The 20,363-nt window shown below is 30.6% G+C and overlaps 1 protein-coding gene across 5 annotated transcripts in view; it reads left to right on the forward strand.

Moving 5' to 3' along the window:
- PCDH11X (protocadherin 11 X-linked) overlaps positions 1-20,363 on the forward strand; it is a 542,639-nt gene that overhangs the window by 422,916 nt on the left and 99,360 nt on the right. For 2 of the 5 annotated variants that reach the window (XM_032475985.1, XM_032475983.1), the window contains one exon: positions 14,701-14,724. The exons of the other annotated variants lie outside the window; for them this stretch is intronic. In XM_032475985.1, coding sequence (XP_032331876.1) covers positions 14,701-14,724 — 24 coding nt within the window. The remainder of the gene's footprint in view (positions 1-14,700; positions 14,725-20,363) is intronic. 5 annotated transcript variants of the gene reach the window in all.

Below are 20,363 nucleotides of genomic sequence, written 5' to 3' on the forward strand. Positions count from 1 at the left end.
AACAAAATTATAGTCAACTAAACAGAATCAAGGCAAAGCAGGTATTTGGAAAGTACTTCTAATATAACACTTTCTAATATAGCAGCTTCAATCTTCCCTATCACATATTTTAATAAACTATTAAGTTGAATTTTTTTAACTCCATACCATCATCAAGGGGCTATTTTCATGTGCAGGCAGTAAAAGATCAAGAAATGATATCAACCAAGAGAATAAGGAGAAAATGGGTCTCTGGTCTACCTGCTAAATCAAAACTTAGTCCCTGATATGACAGTATTAAAAAATCTTTTGATTTAAGTGAACATTTAAAATAATATACACAAACCTCCCATTACACAGATGTGGAATTGAGGCTGAAGGATAAATTATTTGCACAAAGTTACACAAAAAATGTAATGATAGCTCATGGGTTAAAAACCATTCTTACATGAGATCGTGCCATGTGTTCTGGCATTCTGTAGTGAACATTCTGGAGGAATATTGTCACATGGTGATTAGGTCCACAAAAGTGTCAGGAGTCAGAAACTTATTTCTTTAAATCTCAGCTCTACCCCTTACCTTCTTATCTGAACCTCAGTTTCCTCATGTATTAAATAGGAATGAAATAGTATTTACTTTAGATAGTTGTTGAAGAAATAAAATAGATGTGAAAAGAGTTCTTGGCACATAGTATGTGTAACAAGCAGAAGTGTATTGCATTGTTTTTTAAATGGGAAATGTATAATTGTGTAATTTTAAAAATTACAGTTTCATCTCACATTGAATAAATAACTTATTTATTATAGCGTTCATGAGATGACAAAGATAAAGCTTATTAAATTGTGTCCATCCCAGATCACTGGGAAATTTTTCTTCACATAAATATATATTCATGCACACATACCAAGACTTAAACCACAAAGTCCTGAAATCAGAGCTAAATTTTATTCACAAGGTTAACAAACTTTTGATTAGAAGGTTTTTATTTATAACTGTGTAATCCCATTCAATTCTAACAGGAAGTCTTTTTAACAGATGCCGTAAGAACCAGTTGTAGGATGGTTTATCAAAGCAACCAGATGAAGGAGTAAATTATTAAAAAATGCATACATACCTTCCAGATGTGTGATTCATAAATAATTGAAGCAAAGAAGTGCACATTTATGTTTCATTATTTGACATAAAGCCTCTGCCTTTTGTTTGGATATATGTTCACTGATTAGAGTCATGCATCATCTTTATTGCATAAACCATACCCATAATACATAGTCTGTGTTTTCCAGGTTTGGGTCCCATAAACAGAACGTGTATTTAAACATTCTTGAAAAGCTTTCTGGGTATGGAATGCTTCTAGGATTTTACGGTACTTTTCCTGAATCTTCTGCAATTCTATTGCTCAGACATAATACTATGACAAGTCTTTGTGCAACTTGCCCTTAATAAGTCTTTCTGAAAAATTCAATTCATATTTTATTACTTAATGTAAGATTTTAGTTAATCTGATTATATTTAATAGCAAGTGTAGCTGATATAAACATATCTTTGAACATATATCTAACTTTTCCTAAGCATGAAACTGATTTTGGCAGCAAAAGTGAATGGACTGTCCTATAAAGCAGCATCCTAATTGGAGACGTATAGCTTTCTGAGGTCAACAAGTCAATATGTTTTATTCACAGAGAGAATAATGAACTTTGTTTGATCAATGAATTGGTTAAGTAGAGATACATCAAAAATGGTTTTAATTTCATAATATTAAGATATTTGCTATATCAAGATAAGACATCCGATTGTGGTAGATTTCACTATAATTGAACACTATATATTTACATATCCAAACTGAAATTTTGATGGAAAAGTCAGGACAATACATTTTATCATTCTAATATCTAAAGCAGTTTGCCTGCAGTTTGCATGTCTCCACAACTACTTGATTGTTACATGACTGCAGCACCAGCCTTTAATCACAGACGCAGGATTTTGAATGAAAAAAGTACATATGAATGATCTTTTAAAATCAGTGCATCTCAAATTTTCATGTGCAGGTGCATCATCTGTGAGATCTTATTAGTGGAGATTCTTCCTCAGTAAATTGTTATATTATATATATTTTGACCACAATAAAAAAGGCAAAAAATTATATCGATGCCATGCCTCACTCCAAGCAACTATTATCATTTAGTCTAGGAAAAGACCCTGAAAATGGTGCTTTTGCAAAGTTATCCAGTTGATTAAGTGTGTAGGCAAATTAGAGAACCACTATTTAAATGGAAAAACTTAAAATATCTTCCAATCCTTCACTATTTGAGTTCTGCTGAGAATGAAGATAAAGTGTTATCTTTGATTTGGTCAATTATTTTTGTCACGGGGGAAGAAAATGTGTTTACTAAGTAGACATATTTTCAAAACTTTGTTAGGCTAAATGTAACATAGAAAAGGCTTCAGGATAAGAAAAGCCGAGAAACTTGATTAATAGTAATCAATTTAATTAAGGGCCACAAATTTCTGGCATTCTAATTTGTTTATGATTGAGTATTTAACAGCATTTTTTTTTTTTGAGGATCAAAAAATACTAGACAGATGAAAAGCAAAATTTTCCTTTTAATCATGTCAAATTTTTCTTGGGCTAAATTCAATGATTTTAAAATTCTCAAAATAAAGGAAATAAGAAGGTGATCTGTAATTATTCAAATGGGTATTAAAGTTTCATCTGCTAATTATATCATAATATATTTATGAATCAGAGGGTATTCATAGAACTGGTATGAAAACTGAAGAACTGATAAAATAATTTTAGAACACGTGAAATTGTGAATCCTATTGTATATTAATATGATCTGTACATGGATATGTATAGACAAATTAGAAAGAATGATAGATAAATATACATATATTACATCCAGTATGAATATTTTCTGAGCATATTGACTCAAACATAGATTCATTTATCAAAACAAGAACATTTATCAAAAGGAAGAATACAGGCATCAGGGTCAGATTGTCTGAGTTCAAAGATTTGTAAGCTTAGGCAGGCTTAACCACTCATTTTCTGAGTTCTGTAACAATTACAATAAAAACTTACTGTAAGAACTAAAATGAGTCCATCCTGATACAGAACATAGCAATGCTATTTGAGCACTATAGTGCAAAACTGAGATCTAAAAACAAAACAAAATTTTATATATTATGAGATATATAATGGAGTATGAAACAGTACAATACTTGGAGTATTTCTTCTTTTACTTCTATATCCTTGTTTTTGTTATTCTCTTCCCCTCTTTTTCAAGTTCCCTTACCTACTTAGTGAATGACCCATGTAGAATTATAATTATGTTGAATATTTATAGAGATGTCAATATTTATAATAGTATTTGAGGTACACAAGTTCCTCTCTTAAATGTGACCGGTAATGATACATCTTATGCAGTATTAAATATTAATTTTGGATTATACATTAATGATATAGACCAAGTGGCTTCCTTGATTGCTAAGTCAATGGAAACTAGAGAAATGACTTAGTTTTCTTGTTGTGTAATAAACATTTCATTTGTAATCCTGCATGCCACAGAATTGCAGAATATACAACAGATAGCAAGTATTATAGTTATGAATATCCAGTCTGCACTTGGCCCTAATTAATATTACTTTATGAAAATATAAGAAGGTGAACTCTTGTTTGTCTTAATTGTTTGATGTGTATACATGTGTTGACCTTGCAAAGTACTTTAAGTCAGTAAAGGTTACATACCAAGTAGGGAATGTAATTGTAGATATTTGAAAACTGGGTCAGTTATCTTTCTACTCACTAGTCAAATTTAGACACTCAAAAAATGCCATCAAATTCAAAAGTCATAAAACTGGAATCCTCCCCAACTGTTTAGTCAACAGAATGAAATTCTTTTTCTATTTTATGGTACTACATATAGCATCTTTTTTTTTTAATTGAAGTATAGTCAGTTACAATATGTCAATTCCTAGTGTACAGCACAATGTCCTAGTCAGGCATATACATACATATATTCATTTTCATATTATTTTTCATTAAATGTTATTATGAGATATTGAATATAGTTCCTACATATAGCATCTTTTAGACATTTCTCAATTGTCTAATAAGCTATTTTTGAATAATTGGTTCTGCTGAGACACTCTATGATTTAGACAGCCTTTGAAAATCAAAGAAGGTATTTCTTCCATTTGAAATAGTATTTTAAATATTTACATTCTTAATTAAGGCTTGTAAAGTGATTGCAAGTACCTACAAATCAGGTGAAAGTGTTTTGGAGTCTAGTCTTTTGACCCTTGTAATATTAACATTTTAAATGCTAACTTTACCTACTTGCTGGGTAGATAGATAGATAGATAGATTAGCTGTTTAATCATTTTCTAAAGTTTAAAATTCCAATGATAGTTCCACTGAGCTGAAGTTCTATGAACTGCACCTGTATTTATATAGAGATAATTTGGATCAATCACGTGTAGGAAAATGACACCTCACTTGCCCATTTTAAAGTGACTCACTGAAGTTATACCATTTAGTCAGCATGCCAAAGACAGAATGACAAAATTGCTCAAAAATGCTAAGTAGAAGCCTGTATCTTAGCATGTCTTTCACTATATACATATTTTTTAATAGAATGTAAGTACCAGGTGATTTTTTTTTTCCCACCAGAGTATTTTCAATACATAGGAAGGCCTGAAACATAACACATGATAAATGTTTCTTGGTTTAATGAATGTCAGAGATGTTTCATTTGGTATTTTGGATTTGGGGCTTCTGTCTGAACAAAGAAGACTCAGGAAAAAAAAAATCTTTCTTCTTTTAAGATTAAAAATCATGAAGGATACAAGGTTCCAGAAGCTCTTATTGCTGGAAAACTCGTAACTTGGCAAACCAAAGTAGTGATGAAGAAGGATGTTCATCATAATAGAAGTAGGTTATACAAAAATCTGATAAAAAAGGCCATTTAGAAAATTTGCCTAAAAAGAGTAATAAATGGCTTAGATATGGGCATACACTAAAGACTTTGTCTTTCATCCTTAGGTTTGGTTTTGTTATTTTCCACTGAGCTGGAATGAGCATCAAAGGTTGATTGTGGCATATTGACACTTAAACACTCAACATGCTTTCATTCACTCAACAAATATTTATCAAATGCTTAACAGTGCCAGACACTAGTCAAGGTTAGTCTCTGTGTAATCTTTTTCTAAGCATAGTACATTAGCCTTAAAAAACTAACCAAAAATATTGTGAGAGAATTTATTAATAAATTATTATATGTTCTTCCATGTATTCTATCTTTTTTACCCAAGAATATGTTTGGGTTTTGATTATACATGGCCTCAAAATAATTTCACCTATGTAAAGGGTTTGTTCTTTGAGACTTCTTTTTGGTCAAGACACCAACCCTACTTATTAATATTTTTAGGTTTAGTGGCATCACGTTTATTTCTTGGCATCAGTAGTACATTCTACATTTATGACTCCTAAATCCTTATTTTAGATTATATAATTGTGAATTATTTCTTTCTAATGTATCACATTTAAATTTAAATTATTTATTATTTAAATTATTTGAGTTAAGAATAAAGCTGGGAATGTTGTGTGTCCATTCTTGAAAGTGCCCACCTTCAAAATGAAAATGTTTTGTGATAGGTCTTCAAAGTTTACTGATAATCGTATATGGTTTCATATTGAAAATATGTAATGATGCACTAGCTTTGGTTCTTTTTGATGTTATTCAATTAACTATGGGAAGTGAACTTTAAAGAAAAGAATTAGAAATTCATGCATTTTTAGTTTAAAACCCCGTATCAAATTCTTTTAGCTTAGCCTTTAAGAATAACCTATATTCTTAAAGAAAAGAAAAAAAAATAATTCTTCTAGTAGGAAAAAAACTCTATTCTTAGATCTTATTAAATCAAGTATTATTCCTTATTTAAAATATGACTATGTTTCTCTCTCTCTTGACACTTGAAATCCTGGTGTAATATGTCAAATTACAGGGAAGAGATTAGAACAGTTGATTGTTGAGTTGTTGAAAACATACATTGTGGTTTGGGTATTTAACTTAATGACAGAATTTTTCCTTCAGTTTTTACAAACAAAACTATGTGTAGAACTTGAATTTGATTCTATTAAAAAATAGATAGTAGAGTCACTTTTGGAATTTTTTTCAGTGAGTTAACTGCACAAAATGAGTGAACACTGGTTACTCTTCTGCATGATCCAGTACAAATAGAATAGGAAAAGTATTGCTACTTAGGGATCAGGGTATCAAGAGACCTGCCTAGAATATTGTAATCATCCCTTCTTACACATCTGTGTGTCATCATGTTTCATCTGAGCACAATGAGCATTAGTGGACAAGATAAGGCTGGCATACATTTTAAATAAATGCTCCAGATGGTCATTGTTTAGATTCTCTTAGGCCTAATTTCAGTCAGATTCTTAAGAATACTAATCTTATATTTCACAGAATTTGTGTATCAATTCCCTAACCTGACTAGTGGAACATGATCATTTTATATTTGAAGAAACTTAGTTAAGTAAAGGGCGAGATTAATACTTAAGGATTCAAGCGAATACAGAATCAAATTCATACTATATGAAAGATTTATATTTCCTTCCTTATTATGTGCAAAGTAGGTCTTAGGCAATATTTTATCCCTAAGTGATATGTGTTCCTTTTGCAAATACCAAAAATATAATATTCACATTTTGAGTATCCAAAGAGCCATTACCTTGAATCTGTGTCTTCTAATCATGAAGTGCAGATGATTTCTGAGGCAGCCAGCACTGGGTTTATTCAGAAAACCTTTTAGCATGTCTTGTGCAGTCAGTTAATCTGTCAGACTGATAAAATAAGTCCTTCATTCTCCTCCTCCTCTTCCTGTGCATAGAAACTTTTATTTAATTCAGTTTGAAATAGCTTGCTTCTACTTTTCATTTCCTCTTCACGTTTGTGGCACTGTCTTTTACACTTTGTTCTTTGCTGACATAAAATATTTATCAACATATCATCTAAGAAGATTGGTTCTCTGCAGTAGGTACCCAATGTTTCACCACATGGAAATGTCTCTTCTTGTTTATTCGTAAAATCTATAGGCAGATTTCCATATGTCAGGTTTACCCACTGACACTTGAAATAGAAAATTAATAATTCTATGGATAAGTTATGCTTGGATATTGCCATTAAACACTAGATTTTAAAATAATTTAGATCTAAACTAAAAAAAAAAATGACCATATTGCTTTTGATATCAAACAAACATGAATTTGGATTTTATTTCAGTCTTTTAACTGTCCTAATGGAAATACAGGTCTTCTAATACATTTCCTTTTCATTTTTTTTTCTTCAATATAATGCTCCAATTTGTGGAAACAATAAAATGAGCCTGAGGCTATCTTTTTAGAAATGACCTATTGTTTCAAGCTTAACTCCTTTCCTCTTGAATGTTAAAATACATCACAAGAATAGCTGGTTAGTTCCAAGAATGAAAATTTCTGCCAAAGCTTGTGTTTATACTCTGTCACAAAAGTCCCAATAAAATATATATTGGAGAGAAAGAATACAAAAAAAAAAGTCTCCAAATATTTAAAATCACCAACATGGTACTATGATTAAACTGGTATTAATTCACTGTGATTGCAGGAATCACAACTCCAGTAGGTGCTAACATAGCATATGAGAAGATGAAGACATATTCATAAAGAGAATCATCAAGTCAGATTACACTTCTAATACCATATTTTTCTCTCAGTCTTTATATCTACTTAAATATGTGATATGTAAATATTAAGAGATATATTATAAAATAACCAATTTATTTGTAATTTTCTAAGTAGTCCACCCAGATACATCACTCTAAATTGAGGCATTGGGAGAAAAAAATACTATCAGTAAGTAATGTTCACTGTCTTTCTCCATATCTTTATTTTTGCAGAGAATTTTAAAGTGAAATTTATAGGACATTTGCTTTGGAGACCTGTACACTTACTGAGAGTGAAAGAATGTCATTGAAATCAGTTCATATTACTTGTGGATTTTTTTAAATTATGCTTCTATGTACAAATATGTCTCAACATCTGCCCAAAATAGAATTAAAGCAGGTATTTTTGAAATGGTAATTATATGACCTATTTATTTTTCTGGTTACCTACCACATATACTATATATACTATATATATATAGTATATTACACATACTGTGTGTAATTGGAAATACACATGATATATTTATAATATAAATATAGATGTGCATATACTACATTATAAACATAAACTTCTCTCCAAACTATACCTTAAGTGGTGTGCAGAGCCTAATATTTTTAGCAATGCATATATTCATGCACAAGGACAAAATGCTCTGTGGAATTCAAAAAACTGATTTCCAATAATAAAATAATAACTTCAAGTGTTTTAGTAAAAGCCATTTCCTGATACCATATCCACTTAAGCTATACAGAGATTTTAATTGCCTACTGTTTTCTTTATACTGCAGCAGACTTTTAAATTTGTTATAGAGCAAACAGGTTGGTGGAAATGTGAGGGAAAGATTTCAAAAGTTTTTTAACACAGAAAGTAACTTCTTTTTAGAAGGAAGTTTACTATAGTACATGTCTCTAGATATAATTGAGGTTTATCTCTGTTATTTTTCTATGTGCACAACTCATATATGTTGTTGACAAGCCAGCCAAAGCTTCTAAAATTGGATAAACTGATTAAAAGAAAATCATATTAACTTTCACAAGGAAGAGATGAAAAAAACTTAAATTCTTTGGTAGGGTACAAATTGTACACTATTACCTTGTATTTTGTCTGCATTAAATCAGGCAAAGGAACATGCTTTAAAAATCAATTTCTCCGTGGACCCACAGACCAGATACACCATCAAGTCCTATTTTGAAATGGTCTTAATTTAGAATTCAGTCACTCACGAACAGATTGAGTATTAAAAGGTGTGAAATGTTTGAGAGCTACAATTGTTTCAAACATTTTGGATAGCTTAGAGGCAGATTTCAGAAATATTGATTTCTTAGTATTTTCTTGGCCAAACAGAAAGAATAATGGATCCAGCCCTCAAGCTTTTGTTTTTGGAATCTCTCAAGATCATTTAAATTAGTATTATTTTCAGAATTGCTTCAGATACCTCTCAAAGTAGCATAACTAGGACCTTGATAGGAACTTTCAATGAACTGTGAAACCATTTATATTCCCACTGTTGCTTTCATGAAAAGTTCAGAGTCCTTCATGTTTCAGTTTTCTTGAGGTTTTTTTGTTTGGGGTTTTTTTTTTTTTGGAAGGGGGAAGGGAGTCAGCACAATCCTTAAAAGAAAGATCTTCTCCCTTAAATACCAAAACTAAACCAAGAGGATTTGAAATTAACGTTTGTCCTGTTTAAAACAGTTTTACATGTGATTAAGTGAAACCAAATCATTTGGAGAAAAACAGGTGACAAAATAATGTGTTTGAATGAGTCTTTTTCTCTAAGGTATGCAATCCTGTGTATCTCAGAATTTTTCTTCTCAATTGTTGCTGTCAAAAGGAATTACCGTGATTGGCTAGATTCACTCAATATGCTTCTGAACCATTTAAAAAACATTAAGGTCAGATTTTTCAGATGGGACTTTTTGACTCAAATCTTTAAGGGAAAGGAGGAATTGCATTCCAAAACCAAGCTGAATTACAAATTACTATTTTAATAGGCATTATCCTCTTTATTGGGGGATTTGCCGAATCATGATTTTATTTCTTAAAGTACAGTCTTTTCTTCTGTTCTTGTCAACTGGTGTGTACCTGAAAAAGTAAATTACATTTAGTACTCACCTAAGTTGGAATTTCCCCAAAATATATTCTTAAAGCACTGAGTTTTTGATACCCCTCACAATAAATGTTTGTCTTGGGCAAATAGGTTTAGACATAAATATTATTTCTGTCTCTTGGAAATGATCAATAAACCATCAATAAAGTAGTTCATAGAGTATGAGTTCTTTGGTAGAGAAAGTGTGAATTCTAAGTCTGCTTCTTCCTCTAATTAGTTGTGTGGATCTTACATAAGTAATTTCATTTCCTTTTATTTTAAAATTTAGTTTATTTTTTATTGAGATATAATTGACATATAACAATGTGTAAGATTAAGGTGTACAGCATGTTGATTTGATACGTAATATATTGCAAAATGACTACCACTGTAGCTTTAGCTAACACCTCAGTCACCGCATAGAATTATCATTTCTTTTTGATGTGAGAACATTTCTGACCTAGTCTCTTAGCAATTTTGAAGTATGCAATATAGTATTTTTGACTATAACCAGTTTGCTGTGCCTTAGATCTCCAGAACTTATTTATCTTCTAGTCGTAAGTTTGTACTTTTAAACTAATTTCATGACTTCTGACCTCATTTCCTCATATGTATACTAAGAATGTTTAATCAGATGACTTTCTAAGGGCTCTGGTCCTTGGCCTGTGAACTTATTTTATTCTAGATATAGTTTAAGTTGTACCTCTGTATTCTTTGAAGTGTTTAAGCACTGTCAGCATGAAAAAAAAATGACATTTGAAAGTACTACCTGTTATAGTGGTCCCAAAGATATCCCCTAAATAAAAGGGCAGAAAACCAATAGATTAACGGATTAGAAAGATTTTGTGATGAATAGGGCAAATGAGTTAATTTCAGGAATTTCAAAATTCACACAACTCTAGGCTGTGGTCCCAAAGATATCCTCTAAATAAAAAGAGAGAAAATATAGCCAATAGTTTATGGATTAGAAAGCTTTTCTAATGAACAGGGAAAATGTGTTAACTTGAGAAATTTAAAAATATGTACTACTCTAGGCTAAAAAGGAAAAGAAGCCATTTGGTGTGGCACAGCATGAATTTGGGCAACCAAAATCTCTTAATGAAGAAAATGGTAACTGCATATTTAGTGAAAATGTTTCCTTTTAATTTCTAGGTTTCATTACCTCTACAATAAAGCCAACACTAGGACTTTAGTTGTTGTCAATTTTGAAATAAATATTTCTTTGATCCAGTAGTGAACTAACTCAGAAACTCAAGACCCAAAGGGATGTGGAAACTCAGGACCCAAAGAGATATGGATGGAAATTTTAATATACAGAGATGAGAAATTTATTCTATATTTGCAACATTGTCTTCGTTGTAAATAAGATACTCATTATCTTAATCACCTCATAGCTTTTGTATTTGTAGCCTTAACCTTTCACACAATTTGAACAGAAAATTTGATTTGAGCTTCACTATTTTTGTGGTTCAGACTCTATGCAATTTACATAAGTACAATAATGCCACAGCTTATTAGTTTTGCAATCAACAGGAGAGATGCACAGGGGTGATTTGAATTATACATCAAGAAGAATTGGATCTTTTTGGCACATCTTGTAGAATGCTTTAAAATTAGCATTATTCAAAGGAAACTAGGTATTGGCCTATTAATTGGGCATTACAATCTTCAAATACATTTTTTTTCATGCTGATTCTGCTATATCTGTGACCTTCAGTACAAACTCCTGTGTGGCTTGGCATAAGAAAATAAATGAGGAACTTGTTCTCAAAAGTTAGTTCATAATAGCTTAGAATATGTGTTCGGTTTTAGGTGAATTGAATCTTGATTTATCAGATTTTTCTCTATATTAAGAAGCATAATAAACACTTATAATATACTGAGTTAAGGAGGAGACGTGGTGATGTATTAAATAAGTCAATATTTAAATATTGATTTAATACTTATAGAAAACATTATCCTTCAATTGATTCCAGTGGCAGAGATATCTGATTATCTCCAAATGAATGTCTTTAAAAATGTTTTCAAATCTTATTTACCCCCAAAATGATGACTTTTTAAAATTTCATCAACATAGATTTATTATGTGACTTAAAAATTATACATGATAAAACAAGTGCAATTATTACTTCTTTATTGAAGTAAGTGGCAATTATAAATTGATGCATTGTACTTGATCAACAAATATTAAGCCAATACTATCAATTTTGTGATGAGCCCTGTTGACCTTTAAGCTATTCAGGCATTATTTATTTACCAGTAATTTTTTCACATTCAGCCAGATATTTCTAGTGCCTGTTGAGTATTTAAACATTTGTGTTAGGATTCTGTAGAAAATATTAAAATACATTTGTATGGAGTACTACAACGTGTTTTGGTATTGTTCTCGTGATAAAGTTTTGTACTTTTTATGTGACTTAAGTAGAAACTGCATTTTTTACTATAAAATGTGTTTCCTTAATTGAAAGTTAGTAGTGCAAGAATCTCAGTTTTTCATATTGTTTTACTTTCCTAATTAAAATGTTTATTTGAGTCATAAATTTAGAATGGAATATAAAAGCTCAAGTAGTTTTAAAAGCAAGCACTTAAATAAACTTAAATTTTTATGTTATTATTGCATTTGTGTAAGTAAAAATAATGATATCTAAACTATTCATTGTGTTTAAATTTATTAATTAATACATTTAATTGCAGAATATTTAATAACCTAAAAATAATTTTCTTGGTAAGTGCAAATTTAACTTGTTAGCTATTGTATATATTATTGTATATATTAATTGTATATATTATATTATATATTAATTGTATATATTAATAAAATTTCATTTTCGGTTACACATAGTCATTCAGAATATAACTTTGGTTGGATTAATTAGTAAAGCAATTTATTTCAATCATAGTGATCCACATCTCAAAGGATAAGGACTATGCTTATCTTGATGTTGCAAAATTCTTGAATAATGTGGAGGCTTCAAATATATCAATGATAAAACTTTAAACATTAAGAAGCAATTGAAATTTAGGGATGTATTTGGAGATGGACTTTATATTGTGAAAAAAAAACCTTCCTAATTATAATGATTATATCTATTAATTTCTGTGTTAGCATAGAAGTACTTATATTGCTTTAGAGGGGAAAAATTGTTCCCTTTCTGATCATTTTTCATGTGATGAATTCCAGTGTCTCTTCATAATTGGTCTTGAAAATTTATTCAGAATCTGCTTATTGTCCTGAATTTTAAGGAAAATTGATCAATATTTGACTTTACTGGTTTATAAACCATTTTCATTTCTCAGCTTGGGAACTAAATGTCTCCTGGGATAGGTTTTTAAAATGTGTTTTTCTTTTTCACTGTTGTCATGTCACTTGTTTTGCTTCTTTTATTTGTACCTCCTTACCCTTAGAAATAAGTCTAGACCCATCACATTTATTTTTTTTTCCGACCTTTTCAGTTACCAAGTTAGATAGGATTTTAATAACTAAGGCCTAGACCACGCTGAAATTACAGTCTTAAAAATGAAAGCAAGCACTTTATTACTTCTCTGCCTAAAGCAGCCTTTCCTTTTCACTCCAGTATATTGAGAACTCTACATTTAAGTACTACAGGAATTGAGTATTAATTCTAACAATAAATTAAAATATTTCGTGAATCTGTATGTTGTGTGTGTGTGAGAAAGACACTTATCATTGAAATAGAATCATTATTTGAATGGTAGGGGGTTGAGGAATTTAATTTAGAAGATCAATCCTACCTCAACTGTCTTTTGAAAACACTGTTTTTTTTTTTCCTTTTATGCTTCAGCTTGTATTACCATTAAATTATATTGGTTATAGATGAAACATCTTATGATGAAAAATAAATGTGCCATGTATCTGTCAATGACACTTAAAATGTTGTGCAATGCTCTCTCATTAATCCATATCATTGCATAGAAACTTACTTTCACCTCCGTTTTTCTGTCTGTCTCTGACCTATTCCTTCTCTCTAAGCATTTCATGTGCTTTGGTTTTATAATATTCTGATTTTATTCTAAATTGATTTTTAAACAAGTTCAAAATGTTTATCTTTAAAGTTTTTATCCTTATGTGCATGTTATTAAATATATCATAAAATCATGTTTATTGTTGGCTTTACAATTTTACAAATATCCAAGCGTTTATAAATATATAATTATTTTGTTTAAAAATTGACTTTGCTATTTGTCTTAGGTCAAGCATGATCTCATAGTGTTCTGAAGGAAGTCACTTAATAATGCAATGCCAGAATTTATTTATCTGGATAATAACTATAATGATCTTGAATCCTCCATTTCTAATTGTGAGAAATAAATGAAATTATGGTTGTGAAAATAGCTGTATTATAGGAAAAAAAAGTCTTAACCAAGATAAGAATATTCCTATTGGGCCATCCTCGTGTTAGTGTTTGTTAATGTTTGATTTTTCCCACTACTTTTTCCACATCAGATTTGGAGGAAAAGCAACCTATTAAGTCAAAAACAATGTTTTTCCTTATACTACATTTCCTGTAGGAAGTTCCACGAGAAGAAGTGAAATTTTAATAGAGAACTGTACTTTGTTATCATAGGTAATGAAGCTAGAATATCTACTGAGTTCTTGGAAAAAGTTGAGTTCAACAATATATTGCCTTTAGGGGAAGGATCAATCATTACTTCACAAGAGGCCAGCATATAGAACAGGCTTAGTCTGATTTTATAAAAACATGCTACTGGAGACAGATTTTTATGGTCTACCAATATTCTAGCTTATCTGTCTCAGCCATCACATTCTCTACAAAATGAAGATGAAAATATATTGCAATATGTTAACAATTTACATTTATTGAATGAAATTAATATAATGTGTTGGGGATAAGGGAAAATGTTTATTATATTTAACTTTGTTAAACTCTCTTTTTAGCTTTCATTCCTGGACTAAAGAAAGGTACAGTAGAAATCAACACAAACCATAACCATGGTGCATGTTTCATTTGAAAATGAATTTGTGTTTGGTTTAAGAAGTTTTGGCCTTTTCATTTCTCATAAAACATTGCAATTTCAACTGTTTGCTTCAAACACATTTTTAGTATATTTAAAATGAACTGATATCTAGGAAAAGCATTTAGTCAGTTAGATATCTTATATAACTGGAGGCTTTTTCCAAGTTATATGTAATCATTCTTTAGGTAGCAAAGTTAACATGACCTTACAGTCATTTTTTGACTTATGGTAGTTACTTTCAAATTACCCGTGAATTGAATTATTCATTTTTCTCCTCTGACAGTGTAAGCATATTCAGGATATTGTCTGAGGATGCACATAAAGATATAATGCTACTTTTGTATGTTTTTTATCCAAAACTGATCTGTAAACTGTGTATGCTACATACATGCCTAAGAAAATATTCAAGTTTATATTCCTTGTGAACTTGCAAATAATATGCATTTTCTTTGCTAAAGTAAAATACATAGATTACATGTGAATCTATACTAAGATACAATCCATAGAAAACAAATTTCTATACATATGGAGTTTAAGCAATCAGTTAAAATGTATATAATTTTTTTGTGCTGATAAATTTTTTAAATGCTGCAGGTTATTTTGAACTTTCCAAATATATGTTTACTCTCTATGTATATGCACCTATTTCTTTATTGTCTGCTTCATACTTTGGGATGGATCTATCATATTTTTCCATTGCTATTTAAGACAACAATTCATTTCACTCCATACACTTCATTTTAAAATGTAATTTATAGTCCCCTGATATTGTGACTAAGTATAAAGAGCACTCAAAGAATAAATCTTTCTGAAATCAGTCATAAAAATCTAAATTGTTATGTTGAGAGCCTCCCCTTTAATCTTTAATTTTGACATGTCATGAATACTAACAGCATGCTTTATTATTTTTGGGTATTTTAAATGTTGCTTTGGCCTTTTATATTGCATTGGAGTAGTTCTTCTGTGATTTTATATAATTAGTTCTACCAGCCATGATAAATTTTTTACTATCATCTAACAAGTGAAATTTCAAGCTAAATATTTGATTCTCCATGAAAGTCTTGAGTATTCAATGTTTACATGGGTTATTCAGTTGAAAGTGGCTGCACTGCATGTGCTTTTCATTTTTTCTCTCCCCTTCTTACTAGTTTTTAAGTGTCCACTGATAGGTATTGCTCAGGAACTACAGTTGTGTAACAGTCATGGAGATGTTTTTGTAGTTGTGATGCAAAGTCAAGGAGTTTTGATCATAACTATTCAGGGCTATAATGGAAAGAGCATTTGAATGTGATTCAGGACATCTGGAATTCTAATGACAGTTCTACACCTGACTAGATGTGTATGTTTGGCGAACTCATTTAAACTCGGAGTCTTCATTTTCTTCTTTTCCTTATTTAAAAAATTGTAGTAATTGTAGTTATGCTTACGCCTCACAGAGAAGTCATGCTGCTGAAACATGACAATATAATAAGAAAAAGAATGAGAATAATAATAACAAACAAATAAAAAAAACAGAAACAGTATTTGAGTGTGTAACTTTGTTCTATACACTGTTTCTAATACTCTACAAATGTTTTAATTTTAATACTTAGAACACATCTATGTGTAAGTTTTATTATTTTATCCATTTTTTGCAGAAGTAGAAACTGAGGGAAAGAAAGATTAAATAATATAGAAATTCATTTGATAATTTTTAAAGCACTATACTTGTATAAGACATTACTATTACTTAGATTTTTGAACCTTCATTAGTATAACAATAAATAATGATCATCACAATTAACCTCATATTTCAAATTTTGCTCTAATTGAAAGATAGTTATTTAGTATATTCATAATGCAACTGGACTCTGACTCCAAGTTGAAACACTGTAGTACCTTTTGTGGTTATATTTCATGATAATTTTCATACCATGTTTTGTATATCCACTTTCCATCATCAGCTCATTTGAGTAGACTTGCTATTATTTAACTCACATAATACAATTTCTTAGGCATATTTTATGCAATTAAATGTTAGTATGTAAGAGGAAAATGCCCTCTGTGACTCTAATCATAAATTTCTAAAACTAAGTTTAGTTCATTCATGTTAACTTTTCCATTTAAGGCTGACTGATTCCCAGGATGACATTGAGTTTTTTCTTAAATACAAAAGTATGTAGGCTGTTCCCCTCATACTAAATTAGATAAATACATACAAATCCTTAATAGTAAGAGAATTACTTCTAATCCTGGTGTGCTTTACTTGTCCCCAAGGAAGAAATTGCAAATATATACTTGTCAATTCTTTCAGAGCAAATTCTTTTGTACCTCTTCCTGAGGAAGATACACATTAATAAACATTTAGAAATGAATATCTTTCATTGAATTTGTTTGTAAGTATACTTTCCTTTTCTGCGGACATGTTTTAATGTGAGAGTGAGGGTTTCAGCTCTAATATATCAATTACATTTTCTGTTTTCATTGAGGTGTAGGATTTGAACAACAGAATGTCAACTGGTTTGTCTACCTCCAGTCATTTGTTGTCCATAGCAACGCTCAGTTATCCAAGGTGATTGTTGGCATATCTTTACAGTGTTTTATTATAAAACCTTTACTCTTCTGTCAGATAGCTCTTAGGAATCTGTTCTTGAGCTAGGTTTCCATACTTATTGTTAGTACTCAATGGTGAGCTGTAATTTAGGAGTTTCTTACTGTAGACTTGAAATGTTGAATTTGAGGCAGGAGAAGCTGTTTGGGGATGAGAGTGTGAGGGGAAAGCAGCTTGTGATGGAAGGTTCTAGAAGAGACTGGGAAAATGATCTCTCAGCCAAATGAATCACCTCACCTATCTTCATTTGACTACTTAGTTAATAAGAGTTTGTGAACATAAAATATAATTCATCCTTATGCATGATAGATACAGAGTTTTCCATATGTCAATTAGTAAGAAAAGTAATGTCTTTTTTTTTTCATGGCCAAGAATTTAATGAAAATGCATGTGTAAGTTTCCAAATGAAAAATGTATAGCACAGGCCATAATATTAATCACTCCATGCTAATTTAGTATCTTTCTAAATTCTCAGACCAAAGGACTAAATCAACATGCAGTTTTGTAAGCTTTGTTTTAGATTATTAATAGTAGACTCTAGAATGTCATAGAACTTTTGTGGAAGGAATTACACTTTATGAAGCATTTGTGTATTTTACCATCTAAAATTGCCTTCTTTAGATAATATATAACTAGTTCATTCCACCATATTGTAGATTATACATTGACATATAGAACTAGAAAAAAATATACCATATGATAAAATTCTATTGCTTTTTAATGTTTTTATAATGAAAAAAAAAGAAACAGATATGATACAATTTATCATACAAAAGTAGACTAGGGAAGAAAAATTAGTATCTTTTTGAGGCTACACAGTGTTATTAAAGTTAGAAAATGGGTGAGGTACTGCAGTGTTATCATTCTGATAAAAACTCTTGGCATAGCTTTGAAACAGTATATGATTTGTGAATAGAAAATACATTCTTTTAACTTCACATTCTGTTTTTTAAAATATTTATTTATTTACGTTGCCTTTTTTTGAGAGGGGGAGGTATGTTCTGGGTTTATACCATTGTCTTTATTAAAATCTATGTGGAGATAATAAAAGGTATTGCTAAGTGGCATATTAGTCAGTGGCTTGTTAGCAAAACATGGTTCGAACATTTAAATGGGTCATAAACATTATTTCTACTACAGCTAATCAGAGTAGTAACCCTCATTTCACAAAACATAATTTTCATATACATCATTCTTCTCCTACATTGTCTTGAAACCGATTCTGTTTGGCTGACACAGCAAAACAATAAAATATTACATTTCTTTACTTTCATTTACAGATGCCATATCAAAAGCTGAGTCTACTATGAGGCAGAAGTTTTGGTTGAAATATACTTTACAAATGAGTATTTTTTCCTAGGACACACACAAAAATTGATTGTTGAAAAGACAACTTTCTCATTTGGTAAATTGTCAGTCTGAGAATATAGCCCAGGAGTCTTGAATTTCAAGTGATTTATTATAATTGATTTTGATCAACACTGTCAAATGGAAATATAATGAGATACATGTGTAATTTTAAATGGTCTAGGGCCACATTTTAAAGAGAAAAAAAAAGCCAATGAGTGAAATTAATTTTATTAACATTTTATTTAACCCAATACCTGCAAGGTATCATGATTTCAACATGTAATCAATATAAAAATTATGAGCGAGATATTTTATATTTCTTTTTATAGTAAGTCTTGAAATCTGGCATGCATTTTACACACAGCGCATCTCAATTCAAAGTATTGGCCACATTTCAAGTGCTCAATAGCTGTGGCTAGTGGCTAATATATCAACACAGCTTCAGATCCTCCTCAAGGACTAAGGATTTGGGATAGGGCTGCAGTGGAAAAAGAGGCCTTAATATACATTGGTTTGATATTATACCTTGAAGGAAAACAAACAAACAAAAAGCCCTTGAAGCCCTTGAATTTATGCTTGCTCCTCTGAGAACATTTTCCCCCTGGCTGGCCAAAGTTCAAAGGAAAAAGAAAACATTTGGGAAAGGTACTCTTGTTGATTTTTGCTGCCATGGCGGATGAAAAAATGTCGAATGTGAAGCAGCAAAGGGCTGTAGAGATCAAAGTCAACACTTTCCCTTGCAGACTTTGTGCCCTATGTTTGAGGCTCTTAAGAAGCACAATTCACTGCAATTTGCTCTCCTTCAAATTCTTAAGTAGTTCTCAAGAGGCTCCCTCAGTAGAGAACGCTGATTGGTGCTTGTTAATCTCGAGGCTACACAGGCATGGATGATTTTAGAACGTGTATTGTCTAGGGTTTTATAGGTATCACTACTGGAACTGGAGCCAGAAGGCTGCAAAGTTTCTATCTTCTAGTTCATATAAAATGTGGGACTTCAATTTTAAAAGATTAGTAATGTAATTTACCATATTAATGTGAATGTAAGGATGTGAATTTCCAAAACTATTAAATAAGAGCCTGCAATATTTTAAACAAATCTAAAAGATTTATATAACAGATGTCTATATGTGGTATTCATGGTGCTCATGCTTGGGGGTGTATTTCCTAGACTTACCAGGTATGAATATGATTCTAAATAGTGCTGTGTGTCAGAGACGATTTAAAGCATTGATTTCTTCACTTGATAATCACTTATTAGTGGTTCAAAATATCATCAAAATAAAAACAAAAAACACCATACAAAGTGATGAGATGCAATGCTCATTTAATAGGACAACTTTCGAGTAAATTGATAAATACTTTATATTCTTGACTGCATCAAATCTAATTATATCATTGCTTATGGATAAATATTTGGAATGCAGTATTTATTTATTATTCAGAATTCAAGTGCAATTTATAAAATTTTAATAGTTTTTATTTTGGAGAAACTGACTTTTGAATTTTTCACATAGCTTGAATTTACACCAGATTAACAGAATCACATTTTCTTTGCTGCCTTCATTTGTTGCTGTTCTCCAAGTGTAATAATATCCTAGAAGATAAGAGGGAAGAAATAGGGGATTTTAGAGAACTCACGTTAA

The sequence above is a fragment of the Camelus ferus genome, chromosome X (assembly GCF_009834535.1).
Source record: "Camelus ferus isolate YT-003-E chromosome X, BCGSAC_Cfer_1.0, whole genome shotgun sequence".
NCBI lineage: Eukaryota > Metazoa > Chordata > Mammalia > Artiodactyla > Camelidae > Camelus > Camelus ferus.